Source organism: Python bivittatus, unplaced genomic scaffold (assembly GCF_059951505.1).
Source record: "Python bivittatus isolate LINGU-HERP-01145 unplaced genomic scaffold, Pbiv_v1 ctg000020_np1212, whole genome shotgun sequence".
Classification (NCBI taxonomy): domain Eukaryota; kingdom Metazoa; phylum Chordata; class Lepidosauria; order Squamata; family Pythonidae; genus Python; species Python bivittatus.
Window position 1 is genome coordinate 35,691,800 of NW_028277030.1, and position 27,065 is coordinate 35,718,864.

Consider the following 27,065-nt stretch of genomic DNA (forward strand, 5'->3'; position numbering starts at 1 on the left):
GCCCTACCTTCTCCTGTCCTGGCAGGTTCATTGTCTAGTGACCCGAAGGCCACTTTGCAGTAAATCCAACTACCATTCAACTGAAAACACTTCTAAATCAGAACAAGGCTTTAGGATTCAGGAGCCCACAAGAAAAAAAAAGATGCTATTGAACTATTGACAACATCTAGACAAAATTGCCAACTAGTCCTAGAAAGAAGGTTGCGTATGCAGCTTCATACAGTTGCATCCCAACAGTATTACAAGCTAGCAGTTTTTCAGCCTGTGTTTTCTGATGTATGTGTTGATCTCCCAGAGGGCTAATCTTGATAATCAAATACTGTAATTAATCTCACCCCAGCCACTTTTTAAACAGCACATACCTATTCTTCATATACAAGCTATGAATGAAAGTTACAGCAGATCCTACAGTCTCTATCGCTCATGTTCAATAGCATGTTTCCTTAGATGCTGTTTCTCTGTGAGAAAGATCTTTTGAACATTCTTACACATTCTTTATTGTAGTTGGCAGAATAATCATAAATAAAAACTGGTATAGCTCACAAGTTCCTAGGATTACTGCCAGGTCAATTGTGTTTATTATGGAGAGAAACTGAACTTTAAAACGTCTGGAATCTACTACAGTCAGAAGAATTCTGTTGACCCACTAACAGTAGTAATGCTCAGCGGTTGAATCTACATTTCAACGCTAGCTAAACTGAATCCCTGATATCATACCTGCTGCTAGTCCTATCTGCCAATATTCAGACATTCAGTATAGACATTTGCAGTGAGGAAAACTAGGTATGTGAAGTAGCATGATTAAGTACTGGTTCACTGCATATACAAACATCAGAGACAAGGCATATGTAAAATCAGCAGTGGAGATAGGCAGTATGAAAAGTTTCCATATACTTTGTTACTATTTTAATCTAACAATGAACGGGTTAAATATCTGACTGATGTTTGAAATTAATACATTAAACCATTCATTTGATAAATAAAATGCTACTCTGTTCAATCAGGAGAGGTACAGCATGGAATATGAGTAAGCTTAATCTATGTGAGAGATCTTCAAAACATTATTCGACTTCCCTGAAACTACAGAAGAAAAAATATAAGATACTTCTTCTTCAGGTTTCATTGCTTTTCCATCATCAGCAATGTTATAACAATCCCATATATATGTATAGCCTTCATTACTGAGACAAGCAGATCCTATATACTGCAAGCTTGTAAATCTTACCTAACAACTCCCTTATTAAATTTGAAACTACACACATCTACAATGGCCAGTTTCGCAATACACAAGGAATTACATGTCCTATATCACTAGTGTTTAATAGAGAATATATAACAACAGCATTAAAAATGAACTTGTGGTTAAATTAGACAATTTTAATAAGCTGAGATGCTGGAGAAATACTGAAAGAAAAAGATGCCTGCTAGGTCAGACTGTGGCAACATTTAACAATAGCTTTGTTATATGACATGTAAATGGCCAGGAATAAAATTGACCTACAAAGTCCATTTGTCCCCTACGTAAACATTGAGGAAGCAGTGACATTCTCTAAAGGACATTCTGTAAAGCTTGTCCAAATATTCATATTACAGCGTGTATATGTGATGCACAAAGATTTGCTCATTTTTAAACCTCGGTTCATATAGGTTCATAGTCTTTGTTGAACCTCTCTCTGTTGATCTATAATGTCCTATTAAGAAAGAAAACTGATAGAAAATGAATAAATACATTGTATGTCTCTTATCCCTGGACATAATCTTGGGTTTTTTTTCATGATTCTTGGAAGCATAACAAATTCCATTTATGACAACTCCAAAATGCTACAGTGGAACAAATTTGCTACAAAGTCATTGGACCTATATACTCCCCATCTAATGGGTTTCTGCAGAATTGGATCTGGTACCTGCCTGTAGTCTGACAGAATATTGATTAAATATGAAAGATACCCTAGCCTTTTATTTCTTAAACCTAATATAGCTTGCAACTGAGTTCAGAAATAGAATTGTATTATCTGGTTAACTCCTTTAGAAATTAGTTAATCAGTCGTTTGTTATTTAGTCTACAGCAGAGATTCTCAAACTTTGCACTACCACGGCCCCTAAAATGAAAAATGAATTTTGGGTGGCCCCACTGATGATTTAACTGGGGTTAGAGTTGGGAAAGAACTAAATACTGGATACCATTTAATTTTAAAATTAAATATTAATCTAGATACAGTTAAGTCTAAAAGGTTCATTAATATTCTTTGATAAAATTGGTGAAGTTAATACAGAGATTTCAGGATTTGTGCACGCTTAAAAGAAACAATATGGTACAAAGGATTAGAAACCCCATATATTTTATCTTTCTCCCAAAGTCTGATTTGTTGAAATATGTTGCTGTACATTGTGAGTTGTTTTGTAGTTTTAATATCAGAAATATTAGTATTTTTAGGCAAGAGTTTAAAAGAGTAATCTCATTTTAACTGTAAGGACATCAGTACCCAATTGTAGTTTTCTAGGAACTTGTGAAATGTTAATTTTCTGTTAGTATCCAGGATGTAACTTTGACATCGTCCAGCTTTCTATTGTAATGCAAGCACAGTGAATTCAATTTCTTCCATTCAGATAATTCACTGTCCATTCAGAAACATAGCATTTCCTTTTGATGATTGATTCAAGATGGGAAGTGCACTGTTATTTGATGATTCAGGCAACATTATGAGCAAAACCATTATAGATAACTGATGCTAGAAAGAATTTAATGTAGACAGTAATATAAAGTGTTTGTTTTCCCAACACAAAACTAATATTTATAAAAGCAGAAACAAATCTACATTCATCAGGTTTTCCAGGATAGGAATGCTGATTTTAAATGAACATCCTGGAGATTAGAAGATTGGGAAAGGCAATGTTAAAGAAATGTGAGAACAGAATGTCAAAAATGGAAAAGTGGCTCTCCAAATAGAGGACTCTAGTTCTCATGACTTTGCTAAGTTTACTGGCCATAAATAATTTCAGAGAGATTTACAAGCAGAAAATAAAGATAATGAATGTTAAATCCAAATAGTTTTAATCCCATTTTTATTCAACTGAGAAATATATTGTGAGAATGTTGAATGTAATCCAGAATTTCCTAGATATTTCAGGATTTATGTTGTTAGCCCACATTTTCTTTTTGAAAATAACATTGGCATTTAAAAATTAAGTATAAAAATAATGTCCATTAGCCTGCATTCTTAAACAGTGCTGATGTCTGCCATTTCCACTAAATGCCTAAGCTTAGGATACAATTTATATACACACTTGCTTGGAATATAACTTATTCATTTCAATGGGATTTCTCCTGAGTAAATATATATAGAATGGTTCTATTAGATAAACACTCCAAATCACTCTAATGTTTAATTATTACACAATAAATATTAAATATCAGTGTTACCATTCAATTATATTTTCAAATCACACAGGTTTTATATGTGAAGTAGTCAGCTGTTTTGATAAGAAACCTCTTCGTGTATACATCTTGACTACAGCAGTTATGAATTGCTACTCACAGTGTAAGAGCAGTTCAAACAGACACATTAATACATTAAATTAAATGTTGCACAATGCTTTTACAGTATTGTATGATGTAGCTACGGATTTCTATTTAACATACAAAAGAACATAGTAAATTAGTAAAAGCTAGAATTCTTAGCAAACTTCCTGCAGAATGAATGTCACTTAACTGGGATCTAGTTCTGAATAAATCTGACATATTTTTTTTAGAGCACATGGTGCATCATGTGACCACACGTTTTTATTTAGGTTGACATTAGTGCTTACCTAATGTAAAGCTCACTGTAAAACTTAAACGTTATCAGTATTAGAGTCATGCTTTTGTTAGGTTTCCTTCTGTGCAGGAAGCTTGTTCTCACATTTATTTTATTGTGCATACTTCACGTTTCCCTGCATTCACCCAGTTATGCATTAAAAAAAAAACAGTCTGAGAAAACAGATATCATTTCTCTCTTTGCAATGTTATTTTACAAAGAAGAAGAATATAGTCCAACGTTTAGCAAGTATTATCCCTTGAAAAGGGACGTGTTTTCCTCTAGACTTAAGTTACTGGTCAATCATGGAAAAGAATTAAAACTTTGTTGGTAGAGATATTCTGTAGTTCATAGACCTGTTATTCCACAACATAGTCAATGAAGACCTATTCATATCTTTATGACCATGACAAACAGGCTTAGAATTTGTCACAGAGAGGTTACATGTCTTGCTGTTTAGCCATATATACCCAGTTGGCTTTCGTTCCTTACAACTGGTACACAGGTATAGGTACTGTGCTTTCAGTAAGTGTAATTTGCAGAGTGTGAGTTGCTTGCTGATTTTTCAGTGCATGAAACAGCTCTTAGTAGGTTTTCCATCTGTAACCTGCATATAATCCTAATCTCATTTAACTGGGACTAAATTCTGCTGGAACGGAGTATCTGGAAGTGTGATGCCAGATAGAATTCAGAGGCATGAATGTCTGCAAAGCCCACACGTGCAGCAGACAGTCTCCTGAAAATATGAGTAGAAACAAAGGGCCCCTCATTCATAAATGGCTTCTTTGCGGGCTTTCTTTAAAAAGCAAAGTATAACATTTGAAAATATATTATTGATGAATGACTCTGGTTCTGGAAATAAGCCTCCTCGCTCTACTTTTTTTTCCTGATGGCTGTGAATAACATGCAATTTTATTAACGGTTGGCAGCTAAATTGTTTACTAAGAATATCTGAATACTTTGCCCTGAAATATAATCTACTCAACTATAAAAAGAAGAGCACATGACTGTGTTATTAAGCATGAGCCTCTGCACAGAGTAGAAAGGATACTTTTTTGTTTTACCTTCATTAGCCATTGAGTGTTGTTTTCGAGGATATTTTCAAGCAGCTGAAGCCTCTGAATGGAATCGTCATAATCTAACGGGGCATCTCTTTGCACAGCATTAGAAACGTAGGAGGTAGTAGAGGAAGACCGGCAATTGTCCATCTCAGGCAGAAGGAAAGTATAGCTGCACAATCCGTGCTGGACTTGGTATTGCTTCTTGCCTAGAGTCTCAATGCTTTTCCGAAAGGAATTGTAGCCTGCTATTAGAACAAGATTGCAGCTCAAGAAATAACAAAGAGGCAGCCTCATTTTCTCCTTTGTAGATCAGCCAGCTGAACTTTGTCAAAGCTTCAGATGGTGCTGAGAGTCTCTTTGAACAGTCAGATCAGTGCCGCAGTGACATGTGCAAGTCAGACGAAAGAGTTTCTTCCTGTGTCCCAAGCGTGGCTGAAAACAAACTGTCACAGGCAGATTTTTCTCAGCTGCTGCTTGATCTGTGCTCCATTTTCAGGTGTTGGGTTTTCATTTTTCATTCAGACAGACAGATACACAAGCTGTTCTTGTCTTCAGATGGGTTGATAGCACAACCCAGGAGGCATGTGCAGCGAGAAACACTCCTCTCTCTGCGTGTATCCGTTATCTTTCTGGTGAGGACTGCTTTGCAAGGCAGCATGACGGTTCAGAGCATGCTGTTTTATTCCTGTCCTGAGTGGCAGGAAATCTGTCTAGGGCGAAAAGGGGATCAGCTACGAGAGCAGTGTAAACTTCCTAAGTTAAGGGTCTGTGACATCTTTCATAGACCCTGCGACATAATATAACCTTCTATTATGTAGTGTGTGTTTTACAGTAAGAATGCAGCCATTGTTTTTAATACTTTAAAAGCAGTCGCATACAGTACATTCTTTTCTTGTTGGGAAGATGGGAACAATCCCTTTCAGTTTCATCATATCCACACTGTGTGATTTCCTTAACATTTTGTGTAAATGGAATCTTTCTTTCAAACAAAAGCAGACTTCGCTTTAGCTGTGGGAGAGAACTAAATGAATATTTAACCTAACATATTAGGAAACCACTTACTGCTTTGAGGAGGTCAGTATGTAGAATGCTGAGAATTAATTTGAGGAGAAAGAAACCATATGCTTAAGATGCATTTGCCCTGTTTAGACATCACATTTAAAACCTACTCATATGTCTATCCCTCTGTGTCCTCCAATCCCTCCTACCCTTACTTTCTGGCTAGCACAAACCATAGTTTGCCATGGCCTCTGTATTCAGCAGATGATGGTTTGCACAAATGAGACATTTGTAACTGGAAGTGGATCCCTGATTCTGATTTGGTGCAAACTATTATTTGCCCAGTTCCAATATTCTGGCAAACTAAAATTTGCAAGAGACATGGGAGAATGACACAGAGGCTATATTCACACAATAAACTTAATTAGGTTAGGTAAAAATGTATTAGTAGCATTCATACAACATGCTAAGCTTGTTTAGTATGAGATAGTTTTGTTGTAGCCTAGCATGTAATATGAACCTCAAAAATGGATGAATTTAGTAACCAAGCTATGTGTCTTGTGTGAATGCACTCACTGTGTGCAAGAGAAAGGAGAGAATAAAGTCCATTATACCTGAACTGGCAGCTGCCTTTTTCCACCTTCACCTCTGTAGGACATGAGGAAAGAAAGTCACCCAGCCTAAGTATTTTTTTTTTTTTTTTACTCCAAAGGGCAACTCATGAAAGCCTATTTATGTAGAAACCTTACACTCCAAATATCCCAGATACCTAAGAGCCACTTTAGGATTTCTTTCCTCATCCCCCCATCCCCTCTGCCCCTTTCTTCTCCCTTCTTTCTTTGCCCTAAAGAGAAAACTGAAGGGAAAGATTTGCATAAGGATTACAAATTACATTATTTATAACATGCCATATGTCTGTCTCTATGTGTGACAGCATGTACAAACACAGAGATTTCATTTTCATCTAAACTTCTCCCTAAAAGGATTAAAATTATGTAGAAGCTATTATAATTGGTTGGCTTCCTCCACGCCCATGTTTGCAAATTTTAGTAAAAAGTTGTGAAAGAAATATAGATAAAAGCCAGACTTCCTTTTCTTTACCATCTTCCCCACTTTGATGTCCTCCAGCTGTGTTGGGGCACAATTTCCAGAATTCTTTGCCAGCATTGCCATTGTCATCTTCAATGACCTCTAATGTCTTAGGGCAGGCTTTCCAAATCTTGATTACTCTTCAGACGTATAGGCTTTAACTTCCAGAATTCCTCAGACAGCATGATCATTGCTGAAAATTCTGGGAGTTGAAATCAATATATTTTGAAGATACCAAGGTTGGGGAAGGATGCCTCAGAGTATTAGGTATTCCACCTTAGACTTCAATATCTCTTGACTTCATACATCATAATACTTAGAGTTAGCGTTGAACATACAACATCTAATCAAAAAATAATAAAAGACATTTCTAGGACTCTTTCTCAGCCTGAACAAAAATAACACAATCTGGAATGGGGAGAGGGAGAGGGTTATATAGCCCCGGTGTGGCCCATGACATACTTTCAGAAATGTTCAAAAGTTTCTATTTTCTATTTGTAGTGTTAATAAGATAGGGTTGTGGTATAGGTATGGGAGGAAGGGGAGAAGCAATATTTCCATGCCTTTGAATCTGAAGAGATGCAGGCATCTTCTCCACACGTGCACCAAATTCTTTTTCAGTGATGCCCACTGTTGAGCATATTGCTGGGTATGCTTGTAAATAAGCACTTCCTATATTTGTTAGCAACTTAAGTTCTAAATACAAGAAAATTGCGCAATTTGATAAAGGGTTGTTTGAAGCTATCTTCTCTTTTAACCAATAGTTGAATTGCAGTGGAAAACTACAGGGAAATATATTTTAAAAACATTGTTTTACTAGTCATAAATTTAACTATATTCATTGTTGTTCAGTTATTCAATCACTTCTACTTTTCATGACATGATGGACACCATTTTGCAATCTGTCAGTAACTGCTTCTTTGGGTTCCTGTAAACTCATGCTTGTGTCATCAGTGGTAGTCTCTAGCCACCTGTTTCTATTGCCTTTGATTTTTCTAAGCACCAGGCTCTTCTACAGTGAATCTTGCCTTTGCATTATGTCCAAAATATTTAAGATTTAGCTTCATTTTTAGTCATTCTGGTGAGCAGTTTGGTTTTACTTTATCTAATATTGAATGATTTGCTCTTCTGGTGTTCCAATGTATTCTCAACAAGTTTCTCCAGTGCCACAGTTCAAAGGCATTAATTTTAACCAGTCTTTCTGATGAACTATGTTACACCAGGAAAAGTCATGGCATCAACAAGACACATCTTTGTTGTCAGTGTGATGTGCACTTTATTATTTTGGCTAGATCTGTCATAGTCTTTCTCTCAAGTAGCAGATATCTCTTTGTTTCATTGCTATATTCAGCATTGCTGTTAAATTTTGAGCCTAGGAAGGTAAAGTTTGTTACTACTTCAGTTTCTTGAAATATTGGGTTGGTGTTGCCTATTGATGTAATCTAAATTTTTAAAATAATTAACAGTAGGATTTCTGCTCTCTTCTTTCATCTTCAGCAAGAGATTCTTTTTATCTTTCTGACTTCCAACTATCCAAGCAGTATCATCAGTGTAGTGGAGATTGTGGATGTTTCTCGCAGCAATGTCAATTGCAATTTATTTTTCTTCTAATCCAGAATTTCTCACAAAATACTTTGTGTATAAGTTAAATGAATAAGATGACAATACAGGTAGACCTCGTTTAGTGACTGCCTGAGTTAGTGACTGTTTGCAGTTATGACAGTGATTAAAAAGTAACTTTATGACCAATCCTCGCATTTATGACCTTTGCAGGTTTCTGAAGCAAAGGAAAGCTGAAGTAAGATCATAAGCATAGTCACAGTTTCACTTAGTGACCACTTCGCTTAACAACCGAGTTGACAGTCCCAATTGTGGTCACTAAATGAGGACTACCTGTATACAACAGTGGTACACTTTTCCCAACTTTGAACTATTTAGTTGTTCCATATAGTGTTCTGTTTCTTCCTGGTTATCATACAAATTCTTCAATTCTTCAATAGGCAGATGAGGTGGTCCAGTAAGTGGGGTTTTAAGGGCTAAACTTAAATCCACAATTTATATTCATAATTTGTTAAGGTCTACATATTCAAAAGTCTTAATATAATCAAGCAAGCAAACATAGACAAAAGCAAAGATATTATTGATTTTAAAAAGGGTGGGCTTTGTTTTTCTCACATTATCTAGAATTTATGCTTTAACTTCCATCCTTGTGCATTGTGTCATATTTTTCCAGTAAATTGACCCTCCCTGCCCCCAGACAAAGCCCCCTGCAATCCCATCTAAACCAAAGAATAGAATCCTCACTTACCATCCCACAGTGCACCCCTAACAAGGGAATTGCAACATAGAGAAAGCCCAACCTTCCATCCTCAAACAGCCTGATGACCTCAACATTCCATCTCCTTAACAAGGGACTTCCACACCTCTTTGCCTAACAATAGAAATAACCCAGGTACATGGACAAGGACCTGCTTAGGTTCCCCAAAACTGGCCAGCAAATCAGATCCCTAGGATTTCCTGCCTTGTAGTCCTCAACTTCTACAAAAATCTTTGCTTTCCCGTTGTTTGGGGTCCTTCTCTTGTAAAGCAGCATGGTTCCTTCTCAGTGCCATGCTCTGTACTTTTGAATTTTCAATGACATTTTTCTTCTCCCATACTGATATATCAGATGCTTTATCTAGACCAGAGTAGATACTTAGGAGCTACATCATAGTGAATGGCATTAAAAATCAAAGTGATGAAATGATTTGAGATAAAACTTAAGTGAGGGAATGCCTGAAAAATGAATTGGAGAAATGTAAAAAGATTTGATGTGGTTTTCTTTATGCAGTGGCTTTATGATTTGTTTAATGTATATGAAGACCACATATGCCGTATAATTGAAACAATGTCATCACTGTTCTCCATGCAAAACAGAAAGTTAGCAAGACTGTTAGGTTAGTAAGAGTTTACTAAGTCTGCCTAGGAAAGTGCTCGGAAGTATAGATGAAGTATGGAAATACAAGTACAGTGGGCGGCACTTGGACCCAGAGGGACGACAACAGCTGCACTGGCGGCAGGAGAGTGCTGGTGGTGGCTGCTGAGTCTGTACCGTCTAGGCCGGGAGCGATGCCCAGGCCCAAGAGTGGCGACAATGGTGGCAAGAGTTGGTCCAGCTGGGCTGGGAATGGCTGTGGAGCCAAGGCCCACACCCAATGCTGTGAGTTTCAGTGGCAGCACCGGTGGTGAAAGCACGAGCGGCGCAGCAGCACGGTGGCAGTGAGAGCACCAGGGGCGAGGCCAAGGCAGATCCAATTGCAACGGTGGAGCTGGAAGCCAGAGCCTGAGGGACCACAACACCCGAAGCCCATAGAGACACTAGAACCTTGGGGGGTCTGGGCTCTAGCCCCCTAATGTGGCAACGGGGCTACCCCTTACCCCCAGAGAAGAGGCTGGGGGGACTGGAGTGGTTGTGGGGTGCACGGGTGAGTTGGTGTGTGGATGCTTGATGAATGTGCTACCCTCTTCCTGGGTGTGAGGCGGCAAGAGGGTAGGAGTGGATGTGGCCCTCTTCTCACCAGCTAGTGAGAGAGGCCAGTTGAGAGAGGGTGTGTGTTAGGGAAGGGGAAGTTGAGGTGACTAAGCCCCTATTGGCGCTGACAGCAGATAGCTGAAGTGTCACAGGGGCCCATTCCCCCCCCCCCATACTCCCCCTTGGTCTGAATGGTTTATGGCATGGCAGGCATGGGATGTTATGATGGGAGCCAGAGGGCAGACCGTTTCAGGTGAAGACGCCCCTGATGTGTTATACCGGTGGCATGTTCCAGCCCTCTATGCTCAAGCCCAGACCCTGGTCAGCAGACCTACAGAGGCCCAGGCTTTCGGCTGCTGCCGATGAATGCCAAGTTAGTCAATAATAAGGCCACCCTTATTCATGACCTTATTGGGGAGGAGCAGGCTGACCTGGCATGCATTACCGAGACCTGGCTGACACCAGAAGGGGGTGTTGCCCTTTCGGAAATGTGTCCAGCCAGGTTTAGGGTTTGGCACCAGCCAAGACCCCAGGGTAGGGTAGGGGGTGTGGCAGTGGTCATCCGGGAATCTCTGTTGGCCTTCAGGGGCTCTGCTCCACAAATTGCTGTATGTGAGAACCTGTTCCTGAGGATGGGCTCACGGGATCATTTGGGAGTTTTGCTTCTGTACCAGCCTGGAATAAGGAGGTGGCCAGGGCCTTGGACAGGATTGCGCCTGTGTGGCCATTCTTGGCTCATTGCCCCCAGCACTCCCCGTGGTTTATGGAGGAGTTAAGGGTGCTGAAAAGGGCTAAGAGATGTCTAGAGCACCACTGGCAGAAAACTAAGGATGAGTCTGACTGAACACAGGTTAGAACCGCTATTACAGCCTACCTCATGGTGATAAGGGCAGCGAAATGTCTTTATTTCGCCGCTCTTATTGCATCTGCAGAGTGTCACCCGGCAGCCCTGTTTAGGGTCACCTGGTCCCTCCTGGGTAGGGAGAGCTCGGAGGACTACCTACAGGACCGTGCAGAAGAATTTGCTGAACACTTGACGGATAAAATCGCTCAAATCTGTTCTCAGTTGGAGACCAACTGTGAAGCGGGTCCAGTGGAGATGCCTGGGAAGTGGACTTACCCAGTTATCTGGGAACGATTTGATCCTGTTGGGCCTGAGGAAGTGGAGAGGGTCCTCGGGGCTGTTAGTGCGGCTACCTGTATTTTAGATCCTTGTCTGTCCTGGTTGGTTAAAGCCACCAGGGAGGTGACATTAGGGTGGGTACTAGCAGTGTTCAATTCATGCTTGCAGGAGGGGGTGTTCCCAAAGCCTTTTAAGGAGGCCCTAGTCCGCCCCCTCCTCAAGAAACCATAGCTAGATGCCACCCTTCTGGACAATTTTCATCCAGTTTCCCATCTTTCCTTTTTAGGAAAGGTGGTGGAAAAGGTGGTCGTGTGACAGCTTCAGAAGATCCTGAAGGAAACAGATTATCTGGATCCCAGCAGTCAGATTTCAGGCCCGGTAATGGGACAGAAACAGCATTGGTCGCACTTTTAGATGATATCTGGCAAAACCAGGATGAGAGTACTGCACACATCCTTGCTCTTCTTGACCTCTCGGCGGCTTTCGATACCATCAACCATGGTATCCTTTTGGGTTGGCTGCAGGAGCTGGGGCTGGGTGGCACAGTTCTGTGCTGGTTCAGCTCCTTTCTCCAAGGCCGAACCCAATCAGTGTTGATAGGGAGCGAGAGGTCCAACCCACGGCCCCTACTTTGTGGGGTGCCTCAGGGTTCAGTGCTCTTGCCACTCCTATTTAACATCTACATGAAACCATTGGGTGAGATCATCTGGCACCATGGGATGAGGTATCATCAGTATGCTGATGATACTCAACTATATATCTCCATCCCTGGTGACCTAAGTGATGCAGTGGCTACCCTTTCACAGTGCCTGGAGGCTGTAGGGGCCTGGATGGGGGACAACAGGCTTCAATTGAACCCTGGTAAGATGGAGTGGCTGTGGGTACAGGGAGCCTCAAGATCTAGGAGTTTATCATCTTTGGTTCTTGACGGGGTTGCACTATCCCAGACAGACTCAGTGCATAATCTGAGAGTCCTCCTAGACTCACGACTCCTGCTCAAAGAGCAGGTGGCAGTTGTGGCTAGGAGGGCCTTTGCACAACTTCATGTTGTACATCAGTTACACCCCTTCCTGGATTAGGAGGCTCTCCGCACGCTTGCTCATGCCCTGGTCACCTCCCGGTTGGATTACTGCAATGGGGTCTACATGGGGCTACCTTTGGAAAGTATCTGAAAGCTACAGCTGGTGGAAAATGCAGTGGCGCGGACAGTTCTGAATGCCCCCGTGACATTATAACACCTCTGTTATGCAAGCTGCACTAGTTGCCAGTTTGCTTCCGGGTCCAATTCAAGGTGTTGGTTATTTTCTTTAAAGCCCTTCATGACACAGGACCAGGTTATCTGAGAAGCCGTCTCACCCCCATTATATCAGCCGGCCCCATTCGGTCCAGCAGAAGGGGCATGTTGCGGACCCTACCAGTCAAGGAATTTTGACTGGTGGGGTCTAGGAAGAGGGCCTTTTCTGCTGTGGCCCCTGCTCTGTGGAACAACTTACCACCTGAGGTGTGGTGTGCCCCCACTCTCATGGCCTTCAGGAACAGTGTGAAATCTTGGCTATGTCAGATGGCCTGGGGGCCGGATGGGGGCTCGCACCATTGGAATTGGCTCATGGGGTAGTTGATTCTACACACACACCCCATCATCTTGAATGTTTTTAGTCTTTTTTATGTATATGGTCTTTTTATATATTTCTGTGATGGAATGGAATTATGAAGGCCAGGCTCAGGGAGATAAGCATTTTCTTAGCTCGCTGATGGAGTGTGGGAACTATAAGAGGATGAGGCTGGCACCTCCCTGAGGAATTCACACTGTTTTTTGTTTTATATTTATAACCACCACACAAAAAGTAGCTGTTGCAAGCAGTGATTGATTGATGTCAGGCCTAGCCCAAGGATCTCCAAGAGACAATGCAAAATCAGTTCAGCTATGTTTATTAGCTACAACCTCTAGCAAGAATCTTCCCAGACTGAAACCCCATCTCCCAAGTCAGCCAGCCACAACAGTGTGAATTCCTCAGGGAGGTGCCAGTCTCATCCTCTTGTAGTTCCCACGCTCCATCGGCGAGCTAAGAAAATGCTTATCTCCCTGAGCCTGGCCTTCATAAATCCATTCCATCACAATTTCGACATTTTAACTAAATTAATGTGGACATTTATATTTTTAACTGTTTTGGGGTTTTATTTGTGAGCCACCCAGAGTCACCCTCTGGGGGAGATGGGTGGCATATAAATTGAATGAATGAATGAATGAATGAATGAATGAATGAATGAATGAATGAATGAATGAATGAATGAATGAATGAATGAGCAAAATCTGGGCCACACACTGCATCTTTATAGAGAGCAGGGTGTGCAGACAAAGTTTTTTGCTCTTCAGAAGTCATTGAGACATGCATAAATGAAAGGGAAAAAAAATGTTGCCTGTTTTTTTGATCTTGAGAAAGCATATGATGAAGTAAATAGGCTTGAATTATGGAAACATTTGTGCAAATATGAAGGTTAGTTGCTGAATACAATAAGTGTGGTATAGGATGGAATTAAAGCATGCATGAAAATAAATAGGATGCTTAATGAATGATTCAAAATTGAGTAGGGAGTAAGGAAAATATATGTGCTATCCCTTAATTATTTCATGTATTTATAGATAAATGCATAATGAATGCTTGTAATATTAGAGGTATGTTCATTGGGGATGTGAATGTGCATGTACTTTCATATGCAAAACTAAGTTGTATGGTTGGCCTAGAAGCTGAATGATTTGCAGTGAATATTAAATAGATTGTATGATACAATTAAGAGTATGAATCTGCAAATTAATGTATTAAAGACCAAGGTATTTTTTAAAAGGAAAATAGAGTGAACAATTATAAGTTATACATAAATGATGGGAAAACTAGAGCAAATAGATATATTTCTTGGTGGAATGTTTACTAATGATGGGGAAATGGAGGTACAAATGCTAGATGTGCAAATGCTGGTAAAAAGGTAATGGGTGTTATGTGGTCTGCAGCATGGAATGAATGTTTCTCCAAATAAGCAAAAAATGGCTGATTATAAGAACTTGCTTCTGCCCATTTTGTTATATGGAAGTAAGAATTGGGTATGGCAGGAGAAACATACAATTAAGTTGATTGCAGAGATACTTCAGAAGTGTGTAGTAAAACAAGAACAGAGAAGGTCAGTAATGAAGGAGTACTGAATGAATGTGGATTGAATTCAAAAGTGAATGACCAGTAGGAAAGAAATACGTTGAGGTGATGTGTCATATAAAGAGAATTAATAAGGATTGAATCACAAAGCAAATATGTGATGAGGAAAGAAAATGGGTTGAGAGGATCAGAAAGACCAAGAAAGATAGGAATTGATGCGATGCTTATAAGAAGAAAGGTGAAAAGTTTAAAGAACAAAGAGGCAATTCATGAAGCAGTGTATGAATGTGATGGAAGCAAGGGTGGTCTGCAAGGTAGACAGGGATGGTGAGGTATACTGAATGGTGCTGGCTGAGCTAGAATTAGCTAGATTTCATTTTCTTTTATTTAATTTCTTCAGTTGAATATTGCTGACACCTTTTCTGCACTTTGCACATTGCTGCTTACCTCAAAAAGGAGTACGATGATGGATATGTATGTAAAGCATGTTCCTAGAAAGTTGACCAAAAGCACACTGAACTGTGCATTGCGTTATTTCTCATTACATTCCAGTCAACATCAAGATGAATAATATGTGTTGAAGCCTTATGCATATCTCTCTCTCCCTCTCCCTCATAGTTGCATCTCTCTCACAATACCATTGCCTGTAGGGTGCATCAGTGAGGGAAGGAGGACATAATAAAAGTCCACAAATTTTAGAGCTAGTGGAAACTAGTGGAGTTTCTTAAAATGCCAGACTTTTTCACATTTCTCAGAGAATTAGAGAGATCTGATTTTAAGAGAGATCTTGTGCTGCCACTGCCTACATTAGTCACCAAACTGCTAAGGACATCAGACCCCATGACAAGCAAAGCAAGAAGCCAAACCAAGGCAGCAAGCAGAAAATGTCATCTCTTCCCTACTATTCCCCTGTTCTAAAAATTACAGGGAGCCCTGTGGTGGGTCAGAGAAGCTTTCTAATAGTCCATAATGCTGAAAGTCAGTGACTGATTGATTCTTCTGCCAATTGGTTGCAATTGGGAGGGATTCCAGAGGCATCACAGATGTTTTTAAGGGTCTACATGTGAATCATGGACCAGAGATTGCCAACTCTTAGTTATTTTCTAGTATAAGAAGCATTATTCTCCATAAAAATATCCTAATCATTTTATCATAAGAATTCTTTTCCAAAAAGAAGAATGTTAAATTAGACAACATACTACATTAAGCATAGTTTGCCATGTTTTGCTTGGCCAAGTATATTGACTTTTCTGGTAATAACTATACTCTGTGAATGTGTTAGGCTAATTGAATGTTGGCCTCTTAGTGTCCAGAAGATACTCCTTTCTCACTGGTGTCATTGTTAAATGATTGAAGGAAGGAAAATGGTTGAAATCTCCCACATAACCCTGGAATAGATTGTGCTAGTTTAACCACAGGAGGCTGATGTGGTGAGAATGGTATGGTCAAAAGATAAATTCTTTGCTATAGTCTCCATGTAAAATGTTCTCCCTCTCCCACATTGCTATGAAGTCTCCTATGATTCAACCTCCCAAACTATTATGAGTCAGTATGCCACTGATAAACCCACATAATTATCTTTGTATCATGGAAATAATTTTGATTTCTGCAGTGTTCGCATAATCACCCAATAATTGACCCTGTTGTTTTGCTTAACATCCAGAATAAGTATGACTACTTATTACTCCAGTAAAACTACAAGTAGTCCTTGTTATTCATGGGTTCACATGCTTGCAGTTGCTATAAAGAGACTGGTCCTAAAAATATACAATAATGGTTTTTGCATATCTACAGTTTTTAACCTTGGTTTTTGTTACCTAAGCATGGGCAAAATGGAGGAAGGACTTTTATGCATGCCTAAAGTACTTTTTAAAAAATGTCATTATCCATAATTTCATTATGAAACACCCTTCCCCTGAGATCTGGCAGGCCCCTACCCTTGTGGCCTTTTGAAAAGCGCTGAAGACCTGGTTTTTCCACAAGGGAAAGGTAGTTTACCTTTTGAGGTAATATGTGGCTGAAGCCCAGGGAAGTTGTTTGTTGGACATGAGGGGTGTGTTACTTTTGGGGATGGAGGGAGTTTTTATGCTGGTTTTTATACTTTTTATTGCTTTATTGCTGAAAGCCACCCAAGGTTATGATACGTAAGGTGGGCACTTTACAAATCTTTTAAATTAATAAAATAAGTATTATTTGCAATTGTGAGGCAGGATTGGAATCTCCACAAGCACCCCCCTCCTTATTCCTCTGTGAAGAAACTTCATCAACAGAAATCATCGTCCAAGAAAAGTTCATTATCTAAATTACTCACAATAATCATTATTTGTATGGAAGCTTTCTTATTCATCTACAATATTATATGCATACATAGCTGTCACTTGCTCCTTTTCTAATATATCTTGTCTCTGAAAACTCATAAAGTAAATGAGTAGCAGACTTCAGGAATGCTGGTGGTATCGTCATGTATTTAGAATTTATTTTTATAGAAAGACTAGGGCTTCGCACATTTTTCAAAGTTGAAAAGAAGTGACTTGGACCTCACACAAGCACAGCACTTCTCCACTCTTCATTAAAATAATATAACATTTTAGGGCTGAAGTTGCAGCTATTTGAAGGAGCCGACTCATTAAAGTTAATGCAACTTTTAAGGAATAGCAGGGAATTACTGTAGCACTTCATCCAAATCATTTTTGAAGCAGGCATGTCCTAATAAAGAGGTTACCACTTTTCTTGTTTCCCTCAATTCACGAGAATGAGAGATATGAATGGCCAATATATGGGTCATTTGCACAGAGAATACTATTTGTAGCATGACTGGAGTGGATATGGAATTCTGGTTTTTCTTCTGATTGTTCTGTGCTCATCAGATCCCATGAGTAGGGCTGCAGATGGAGAATGCAGGAAAAAACATTAACCTTTGAATGCTTATGGAAGAACTAGCACACATTCGACGCCCATATATGCATAGAAACTGATTAGTGCCTGAACATGATTTCATGCCATCGTCCTCACATTACAAAGTAGTAACAAAAATATTCATGCATAGGCACTGGAGAGGTTTCCCAAATATATGCAGATTCTGATGAGTCTTAATTAAATATATCCTTATTTAAAGGACAATCTGATCCTCAGAAATTACAAGCCATGCAGACATTCTGAATAAAACATTTAAATACGCTGCATTGAAAGAATCTGCTGAAAGGCCACTGATTGTAAGGTGTTGAAACAAAATAGTCTTTCCTCTGAAGTCTGGAACTTCATTGCTAATTTTAAAATTAGCCAGCATATAACGTTTGGAGCAGCAATAGTAACATCTTACATCAGAAGACTAGACTGTCAACATCATTTCCCCATTATCTTAGCCAGACACCAGTGCCACAGGAAAGAGCCAGGACCCACAGACATTCTGCGTACTAAGAGATGGAATCTTCTCCCCAGGGACCAATTTAAGATAGCAAATTTTGTATTTAAAGTACAAATTAGAACTTATTCCTTTTTCGGAAAAAGAAAAGGGAGTATTTACTCAACATGACTCTTTTACAAAATTCAGATGGCCCCGACCCTGCCAGCCTTCAGAAAGGCCTTGAAAACCTGGCTCTTCCTCCTGGCACTGGACCAGCATGGTATACGAGCCGTTTTTAATGTGTAGGATGTGAGTTGCTTCTAGCTCAATGTGTTTTATTGATTTGTCTATTTTGAAGCCTATGTTAGCATCTACAGTGATAGTCACTAGCTTTAAAAGGCAAGTGCAACCAAGTAAATTCCTATCCCTTTTTAGGTGTATGCAAGTGTCATGCATGCCATTTTGAAGCCAGTGACCATCACTGTGGATGCCCTTGGTTAGATGCCCAGAGTTGCATAGTGAGTGGGCAGCCATGTAAATTGAATAACTAAATAAATGAGATGAAAGATCCGGTTTTCCAGATGTGTTACAAGCAATATTCTTTCCTGGGAGTATTAGTCTTACAATTACACCCCCCCACTTAGACGACCTGTTACAACATGGAAAGAAGGGCTACAAAAAGATCTCCATCCTAACTAGAACACCATATGAAATACTGAATGAAATATAAGTATCTGAAGTTGTTGTTTTGGATATTATACAATGATAAAGGGATACAGTGAAAGTAAAGTGGGAGAACAAGTCATTCCTTAAGTAGCTCTGTTTAAAATAAAGTTTAAAAATAAAATGAAAGCTATACAGTCTACTAGCGCTTTTAATTTCCCACTGTTTAGCCTGTTTGATGGGCAGGTAGAAAACATTTTTGCGACATGTCTGGCTCCCAAGGAGGAAGCATAAATGTAGTGAAAGAAATATAAAACAATGTGGCATAACCAGTTGTCAGGGATTCCTGAAATTAAGGTCCAAAATATTTCATAGTCCTCGCTGATACTCATGAGAAGGTTTTTGCAGCTGGTACAGAAATTCCTTCCCAAAGAATTTTTGTTTGTTTTTGCTTTCTGTTTTCATATATTCAGTGATAAGCCTGGAGAAAAGTTTTTAACACTACCTGAATTTATGCTTAGGCTCCTCTTCTTGTCCTTGGTCATTTGCTTGTAACTGTCTGCATAATAATAGTGTTTCCTGATTGTGAAATATTACAATCTGATTTTTAACCCACTAAAAACAGTGGACTGCTATCCTATGCACAGGGAGATTTACTTCCAAGTAAATATGCAAAAGAAAAGAGAAAAAGAAAAGGAACAGTTAGTTTTCCTCCTATGTAATCTCTGTTCACTCTTTATTTTTAGATGCTTCCTTTTCCCCATCTTCTCTCAATAGCAGCACGTTCCTTTGCCAGAGCAAAGCAATCGCTCATTTCCCTTTCATGTCCCTTGATTGGTGGTCTTCAAACCAGGGTTTTGACAGTTAAAATATAATCCTGAGGTTTGCCAGTCAGCGTTCATTTATTCTGCAAATGGTTCGGATGGGCTAAATTAGACCTTCTTTCACTCTGATTGTCCTAGAAATCTTCTTCAATTTTTTTTTTTTTTTTTTTTGGTAAGCAATCCTTGCAGGCTTTACAAGAAGGACATTTTTTTCCTCCTATACATTGATTTGAGGTATTTCCAGGTTCATTTCTGACCATTGAAAATTCAGTCTCTTCCTCTCATACAGAAATCTCATAATAGCTGGCTGACTGTTCCAAAGACAGTATTTTAACCCCTTTCTTTGTGTGTAGGGTTTCCTTGCCCTTTTCATTCTCTTGCCTTACCTCTACATCTTCCAGATTAACGGAGTGGGGGTTGATTCTTTTTTACTAATGACATATTTATATTTTCACTCAATCAATCTAAATGAATTCAGACATTAAAAAAGAAATTATAACATTAGCAACTAGATTAAGAAGTAGATATATCTATTACAGTATTTAAGTCAAGTCAAAACATATGAAACCAAAGCAAGGCAGAAAATCTCAAGCAACTTTTTTTAACTTCCTCCTATGACCCTCTTTCCTGACAGATCAGCACTGGGATTTTATTTCTAAGTTAAAGAAAAGATAATTTAAGACCACATATAGCACAGGAAAAAAACCCTAACAGCTCAGTTTTGGGGACATATTTTACATTTAAAACAGACAGAGGAATGTGCTTGTACATTTCTGTGCTCAAAATATTTACTCAAATATTAAATCTGAAAGTTATCCATCCAAGATTGGGCGCTTGTAAGGATCCCGTTGGTTTCAGAGGAGGACACTGAACCTCCTCCTGTTGAAATCAGTGAGGCTTTTTGGAATACTTCATTTTGGTTGCATTAACAATACCTCAAAAAAGTAAGAAGAGCACAATGAAAATGTTTATTTCCTTGAAATAGTTTTCCTGTCTTTAAGTAACTGTTTTGTTTTTGATAATAGCAAATGCTTCAGTTAACATATCTGTTGACTCCAGTGTTTTACACTTTTACTTTTTTCTATTGAGGTTAAAGTAGGGCTATTAGATCCTGACTGCAAAAAACCCAGATGACCCTTAGATGGCAGCAATGAGTTATAATGTCTGTATCTCTTTACTGCCCTCTAGTGGTTGCTCAAATCTTTGCAGGCCAGATCTGATAGCCCTAGTTATGGCCATGTCACAGCTTAGGCATATTTTTTTATATAACCATATAACATATTCACAGGACTTATCACATATAATAATTTCAGATTTGCCATGATAATGATTACTACTATTACTAATATAGTGGTTTTGCCCAGAGTGGTATCTGATGTGCATCTTACATAGACATTTTAATCATGTTAATATGATTTAATCTAGAAGTATTATATACATACCATGTTTTCTCTACTAATTGTTAGATTGACTTTTTAAAAGAAAAAGTATGCATTATTTTTCATAGACATATATAGTAATTTTTTTTAAAAAAAACTATCTTTACGATTAGTTTTGACTTTGAAGCCTCCCTCCCACACACATACGTACAAACTTCATACTTTCTATCTGTTTTAAGCTGATATTCATTCATCAGTGGATATAAATACATGTTACCTCAACTTTGGAGTCATACAGCTCACTAAAAAGTGATGTCAGAGAAAAAGAAAAGGAAGTGAGAACTTGTATGAAAGGAATAAACAACAGTTCTAGAGCAAAAGGATGCTTATGGCAACAGTAAAGTAATTAGTTCCTGACATCTGTTTCCCTCGCACAAAAAAAGGGCAGTCATATGTTAACCCCTTTATAAATGAAAGCCAAATGTTTGTAGGGAATGTTGATGTAGTTTATGATATATATTAGTGTATTGTTCACAATGAATACATTTCCTATAACCTAGATCCATCATCCCAGCTGGTTGGCCAAACTGAATTGTTGAATGACTACAAACCTGTTGTATTTAATAGCACTGAATGGGAAGATCTTAGGATCTCATTAGTAATGATGATGGAGAATTTTCCCACACTCAGCTGTGGCTAAAAGGGACATGCAGATCTAGAATCACAGGGAGGAGATTCCAAGGAGGCAGTGTGCCCCACCCCAAAGGCACGAAAATCTTTTCCCTTTCCACCTACAGATATCTAGTTCACTTCTTCTTCATAATTATACCTGTCCTTTATTGAATACTTAGTCACAAGCACTGATCAAAATAATCAACTAATTTGTAAATAATATCTCAAATAATATCTACAGTGCTTCTTTTTGCAAAACAGTAATTTAAAAAATCAGACGAAATCAAATTCTGTAGCACTGAGCTTGCTCTGAATGAAGAGCTTGCAATTAAAAAAAACCTGACGCTTGAAATTCCTTAAACTAGATGCCAGAGAAGCAGTTCTGGGGAGAGCATGCTAGAGTTGGAGCACTGCCACCAAGTACTTGAGGGATGTGACCTAGAAAAAGATCTCTGATCAGCAGAGAGTCCTCAGAATCAGGTGTGGTGCTGCTACAGGTTATAGCTGACAAATGCCAGAAGCCTAGAGGCCCCTAACAGCAGACACTGGCAAACTCTGCTTTAATATCTTGGTTTAAAAACAAAAGAATGAATATGGTCCAGTGTTAAGAAAAGAAGAGCCAAGCGCCAACATCCACAGAGCAAAGACCATTTTAGGTAAACTGAAGGAATTTCAAATCAGTGCAAGCTTGCAGGTTTCAAGAACTCTTCATCACACAAGTTGGGGAGGGGGAGAGGAGGGAATAAAGCAGAAATTATGTCTGATCTCTGCATCAGCCTACATGGGGGAGGCTGACAGGGAGCTTCTGAGCATTTGGGCTTTATCAAGGGCAGAGTAATGTTAGGTTGAAGTGAGGGTTTTCCCAAAGCTTGCTGTAGAGAAGAAGCAAACGAGGAAGGACTGAATTACTGGCTCTTCTTGTGTGAGAGAGGGTGTCATTGTTTTTTTACATAATATTTTCCACCCCAGAAGGTTGGGATTCATACCTCAGTACAGAGTCTCAGCTGTTAATCCTGTTGGAGTCTGTGCAAAACTCTGTTAAAAACCACAATCTGATAAAAATAAACTATAGTTTGTAAGGAACAGTTTGGGTGAACACTGCAGGGAAGCTGGAAAAGACCAAAGAGGTCACAGTGGGGAATGTCATGGAATTTGACCCAGTGCAAATGCAGCTGTTTCAGGGATATGTGTGTGAATCCTGGTCAGTCTGTCTGTCTGTCTGTCTTTCTTTTCTTCCTCCATTCCTTCCTTCTCTCCTTCCCTCCTTTCCTCCCTCATTAAGAAAGAATAATAGTGCAATGGGTCTTTTATATATTGGAAGGAAAAGTTACCAAAAACAATCTTTCCAAAGTGACACACTGTACTGTGCTTCTCAAACTCATTCAATTTTTTTAGATTTATGTAGAAAATCAGGAGACATGGAAATACTAGTTGCTGGCATGCTATTTAATGCAGAGAAACAATACAATTTAAGACCGATATTTTATGAAAACATAAGCTAGTTTAGTTGGTTTACAAATGCAAATCCTCATCTGATATTGAAGTCAGTGGCAACATTTCAAGCCACTAATTTATTTAATTCCAAATCACCTACTGGTAGCAACAAACAATGTAGTCAGAAAACATTGTGGTAGGCTTTCCATGATAATGGGAAAGTACCAAAAAAGCAATGGCAAGAAATGGCCTGGTGTCTTGATCTTTACAAATGCAGTTCAGTATGATTTAGAAATAATTATTAATTTAGAAATCTAAAAAGGTGATGAAGGGACTTGGCATACTTTTATATATATATTGGAACTGAAAGCTTAAAAAAACTATAGAGCAAAAGGTAGTCTGTATCATATTACAGTTTTCTTATGTGAGTTTAGAAAATAAACTTTAATATTATCCATGTAAGGGCTATAAATATTAATTGATTATTAATGTACTGAATACAGAGAATTGGTACACTATCTGTCCAGTTAATACATGAGATTAACCTTTATGATCAAATAGCCATATTTCATAGCAGGAATATTGGCTTGTTGAAGAAATAAAGACATATATGTAATATATCAACTGGTTATTTATGTGCATTATTAAAATATTTGTTTTTATCATATGGATTGTTACACTTTTATCATCAAAGTCCTGAGGGGCACAGGAAGATATGCTGGGAATCTGACAGCAGGCTGTGCATGAGACTGGTGGGGCAAGATGGTTTCAAGCAGCACCACTTCCAGCTCTTGGTATTCATCCCTAGATCACCAGATTCTAAGTAGCTCTGGGCTCCAGCTGCTGCTATTGAACAGCAGGCTGGTATAAGTCCATCCTCATTTATGACTTGATTGTGGATGAGACAGCCGCACTAGCATGTATAATCAAGACACGGATGGGCCCAGAGAGGGGAGTTTCCTCTTGAAGATGCAAGTTTGAGTATGGCACCAACTGTAAGCCCAGGATTGGAAGTGGGGAGGGGCAATCATCATGTGGGAGGCTTTGGTGACTTTCAGAGGCTCAGCTCTGCTGATAACCAGGCATGAGACACTTTTGCTGAAGTTGGGCACTAGGGAGCCATTGGATTTGTTGATGCTTACTGGCCTCCCTGCTGTACAGCAACACCCTACCTGAACTGCTAGATTCTGACGCTGGGTGGGCAGTTGACTCCCCAAGGGGGACTTTAAGTTACCCCTGGATAGTGTGGAGTCTGGGTCAGCTCAGGAGTTCATGGACTTGATCCAAGTCATCAAGAGCACAGGGGTTGCACATTAGATCTATGTTTTGTTTCAAGGCAGTAGTGATTGATCTAGTAGTGGAGGACATTCAGGCCAGGGCATAATTTTGAGAGAGCATTCACTGCACTTGTTGATGATCTCTGGTGGAGCAGGAATGGGGGTGGTATACCTGTCCTGGCTCTCCTTGATCTCTCAGGGGCTTTCAGTATCAGTTATGGTATTCTTCTGGACCACCTACAAGATTAGGAGTGGGGGGGGGCACTTTGTTGTGGTGGTTCTCCTCCTTTCCCTGTTGTCAGGAAGGGGGAGGGGGAGATCAAGCCCCAAACATCTGACATGTGGGGTGCCATAGGACTTGATACTCTCACTCCTCCTGTTCAATACCTGTGTGAGGCTATTGGGTGAGGTTATCCATTAGTTTGGGCTTAAGGATTATCAGTTTGCTGATGATACCCAGTTGTATGTGTTGACCCTGGGCTAACCAAATGATGTTATCACGGTCTTGTCCCAGTGTCTGAAAGCTGTGAGAGGAACAGACTCAAGCTCAGGACCAAAAGAACCAAGAGGCTGTGGATATTTGGGCCACCAGGTCATGACAAATTTTCATCTTTGCCCTAAATGACCATTTGTCCCTGGTGGTTTCTGCCCATCCTGTACAATCAGAGAGAGTTGGCAAGAACCGGGCCTTCTCCGTTGCAGCATGTGTCTCTGGAACAGCATCCCCACAGAGATTTTATGGCCTCTACTCTGCTCTTGTTCAAACAGTCCTTAAATGCATGGCTTTTTCCACAAGTCTTAGGCTAAGGTAGATGGCAGGCCTCTTATGGGAATATGCATGTTAAATTGTATGTTTTATTGCACTGTCCAGACATCATTGTTCTTTCCTCTTTCTTACATTTTTGTGCTATTTTTAGTGTGGTGTGCCACCCAGAGTCTCTGTGGAGTCGGGCAGCCTTATTAATTTGATAAATAAGCAATAAAATAAATAATAGAGCTGTAATTATACGAACAGCAATTCCACACTTATCTAGTATAGTCACATTATTTACAGATAAGTCATTATTTTCTAAGGTCGACATAAATGAAATGAAATTAAGTTAGCTAGCAATGTCAACATTATTATATTTAAGAGATTCTGACTCAAAAAAATGTGAAGATTGGGCCTTTCTAAATTTCACGTCAAATGCTGGTTTCTTAGTTCTGTTAATAGTGTTTTCCACACAATTCACTGTAGCTTGTAGTCACTGTAGACAGAAACACTTAGAGAAACAGATCTGTGGAATGTACTATTTATAGTTCCCTTGTATCTTAGAAGAGAAAAATCATATTTTGTCAATGTTAGACACTGGCAGCTTTTTAGGAATCTTTATTGGCTCCTGCAACACTCATTTGGTATACTGTGTTCAGCAATAAAAATGATAATATTTCAGCTTTGCATACTATGTGAACAGAAGTAATTTTTAAATGTGATCTTATTTATCTGGGAGGAAGGATTGTTTTGACTAGAAAGCAGCTCCTTTCGTTAGCAGATCCAGCTTCCTAAGTCTTGTAGATAGAAAATTGAAGCTCTTTGGCTTGAGAGAAATAATTTTCAGGAACTTTATTCTAAACTTTGAGATCCTAAAGTAGCTGTCAGATTTAATCCTAAGAAGCCAAAATGGTCAAGGCCTAACCAAGCTTATTTGATTTTATTTGCTATGCTGAATCCTGTGAGGGCTAAAGCTGGCAAAGGCAGAAATAAAAGAGTCTGGGGCCAGGCAAACCATTAACCGCACACGGTGCAGGTGCCTTCAACATCCAAGGCTGAGAAATGGGTGGCAGAAAGTCTGTGATCACAGAAAAAGAGATGTAGGATAAAACCCCAGGGCCAACATATATTATAAATATGGTTAGATTCCAACAGTAGCGTTGATGTTTGTTGTTCTAAGAGCTTCTTTTGCATCTGCAGTACACGGAGCTGATCTGTCTGAGACCCCTCCTTGAATCTTCCACTGCTAAACTCATCCTGACCTTCAGCCAGCCTTGAAGGCAGAGGAATGGCTCTTGGAATTCCCACTGGATGCAATGTACTGAAACTGAAGTTACTGTAGTCCTGAGGAATACAGTACTCTATGCCTAGTGTAACTCTGCACAGGATTTGTGAGTGCCTCCCCATTTTGGCTATGTTTGGATTCGTGATGATAATTTGATGATGATAATTTGGTTTATCCCTTGCCTGACCTTTTTCTTTTCTCTCTCTTTCCCTCTTGTTTCAGTATATCTCTGTCCTGTTGGAATATTTTGGAGTCAGGTGCCAGAAGGCAGAAGTGACATATCCCTCATACTAATCTCTTCCAGTAGGCATATTTTTTTAATTAGGATTGTGCCAAGGTTCCCACATTGTACTGTTACCATGTGGCTTGTTACTGGCTTAGTGTTACTAGCTTTAATTACAAAGAGTAATTAAATAAACAGTGACTTGTTTTAGGGCATAAACCACAGCCTGAAATAATTAGGTGGTGGCTTTCTGATTGCAACTGTGGGTGTTTTTCCAATTGTTATTTGGCTTTCCAGTGTACTGGCTTATTGGCAATTGTGACACGGACTATTGCAACGCACTCTATTTGGGGTGCCCTTGAAGAGCACTCAGAAGCTGCTCCAAAATGCAATGGCACATGCAGTATCAGACCCACCATGATATGCCCGTGTAAAACCACTCTGTGTGAACAGCACTGGCTCCCAATGGGCTTCTGGGTGCAATTCAAGGT

At 39.4% G+C, this 27,065-nt stretch overlaps 2 protein-coding genes across 3 annotated transcripts in view; one reads left to right on the forward strand and one right to left on the reverse strand.

Annotated features, from left to right (window-relative positions):
* Window positions 1–27,065, forward strand: part of MCPH1 (microcephalin 1) — a 122,985-nt gene that overhangs the window by 73,448 nt on the left and 22,472 nt on the right. The window lies entirely within an intron of this gene.
* The window catches only part of ANGPT2 (angiopoietin 2), a 108,417-nt gene that overhangs the window by 39,529 nt on the left and 41,823 nt on the right, over window positions 1–27,065 (reverse strand). Inside the window, exon 1 of one of the 2 annotated variants that reach the window (XM_007433960.4) lies at window positions 4,859–5,540. The exons of the other annotated variant lie outside the window; for it this stretch is intronic. Within the exon in view, the coding sequence (XP_007434022.1) occupies window positions 4,859–5,149 (291 nt within the window). The 5' untranslated portion in view covers window positions 5,150–5,540. Of the gene's footprint in view, window positions 1–4,858; window positions 5,541–27,065 lie in introns of those variants that run through there. 2 annotated transcript variants of the gene reach the window in all.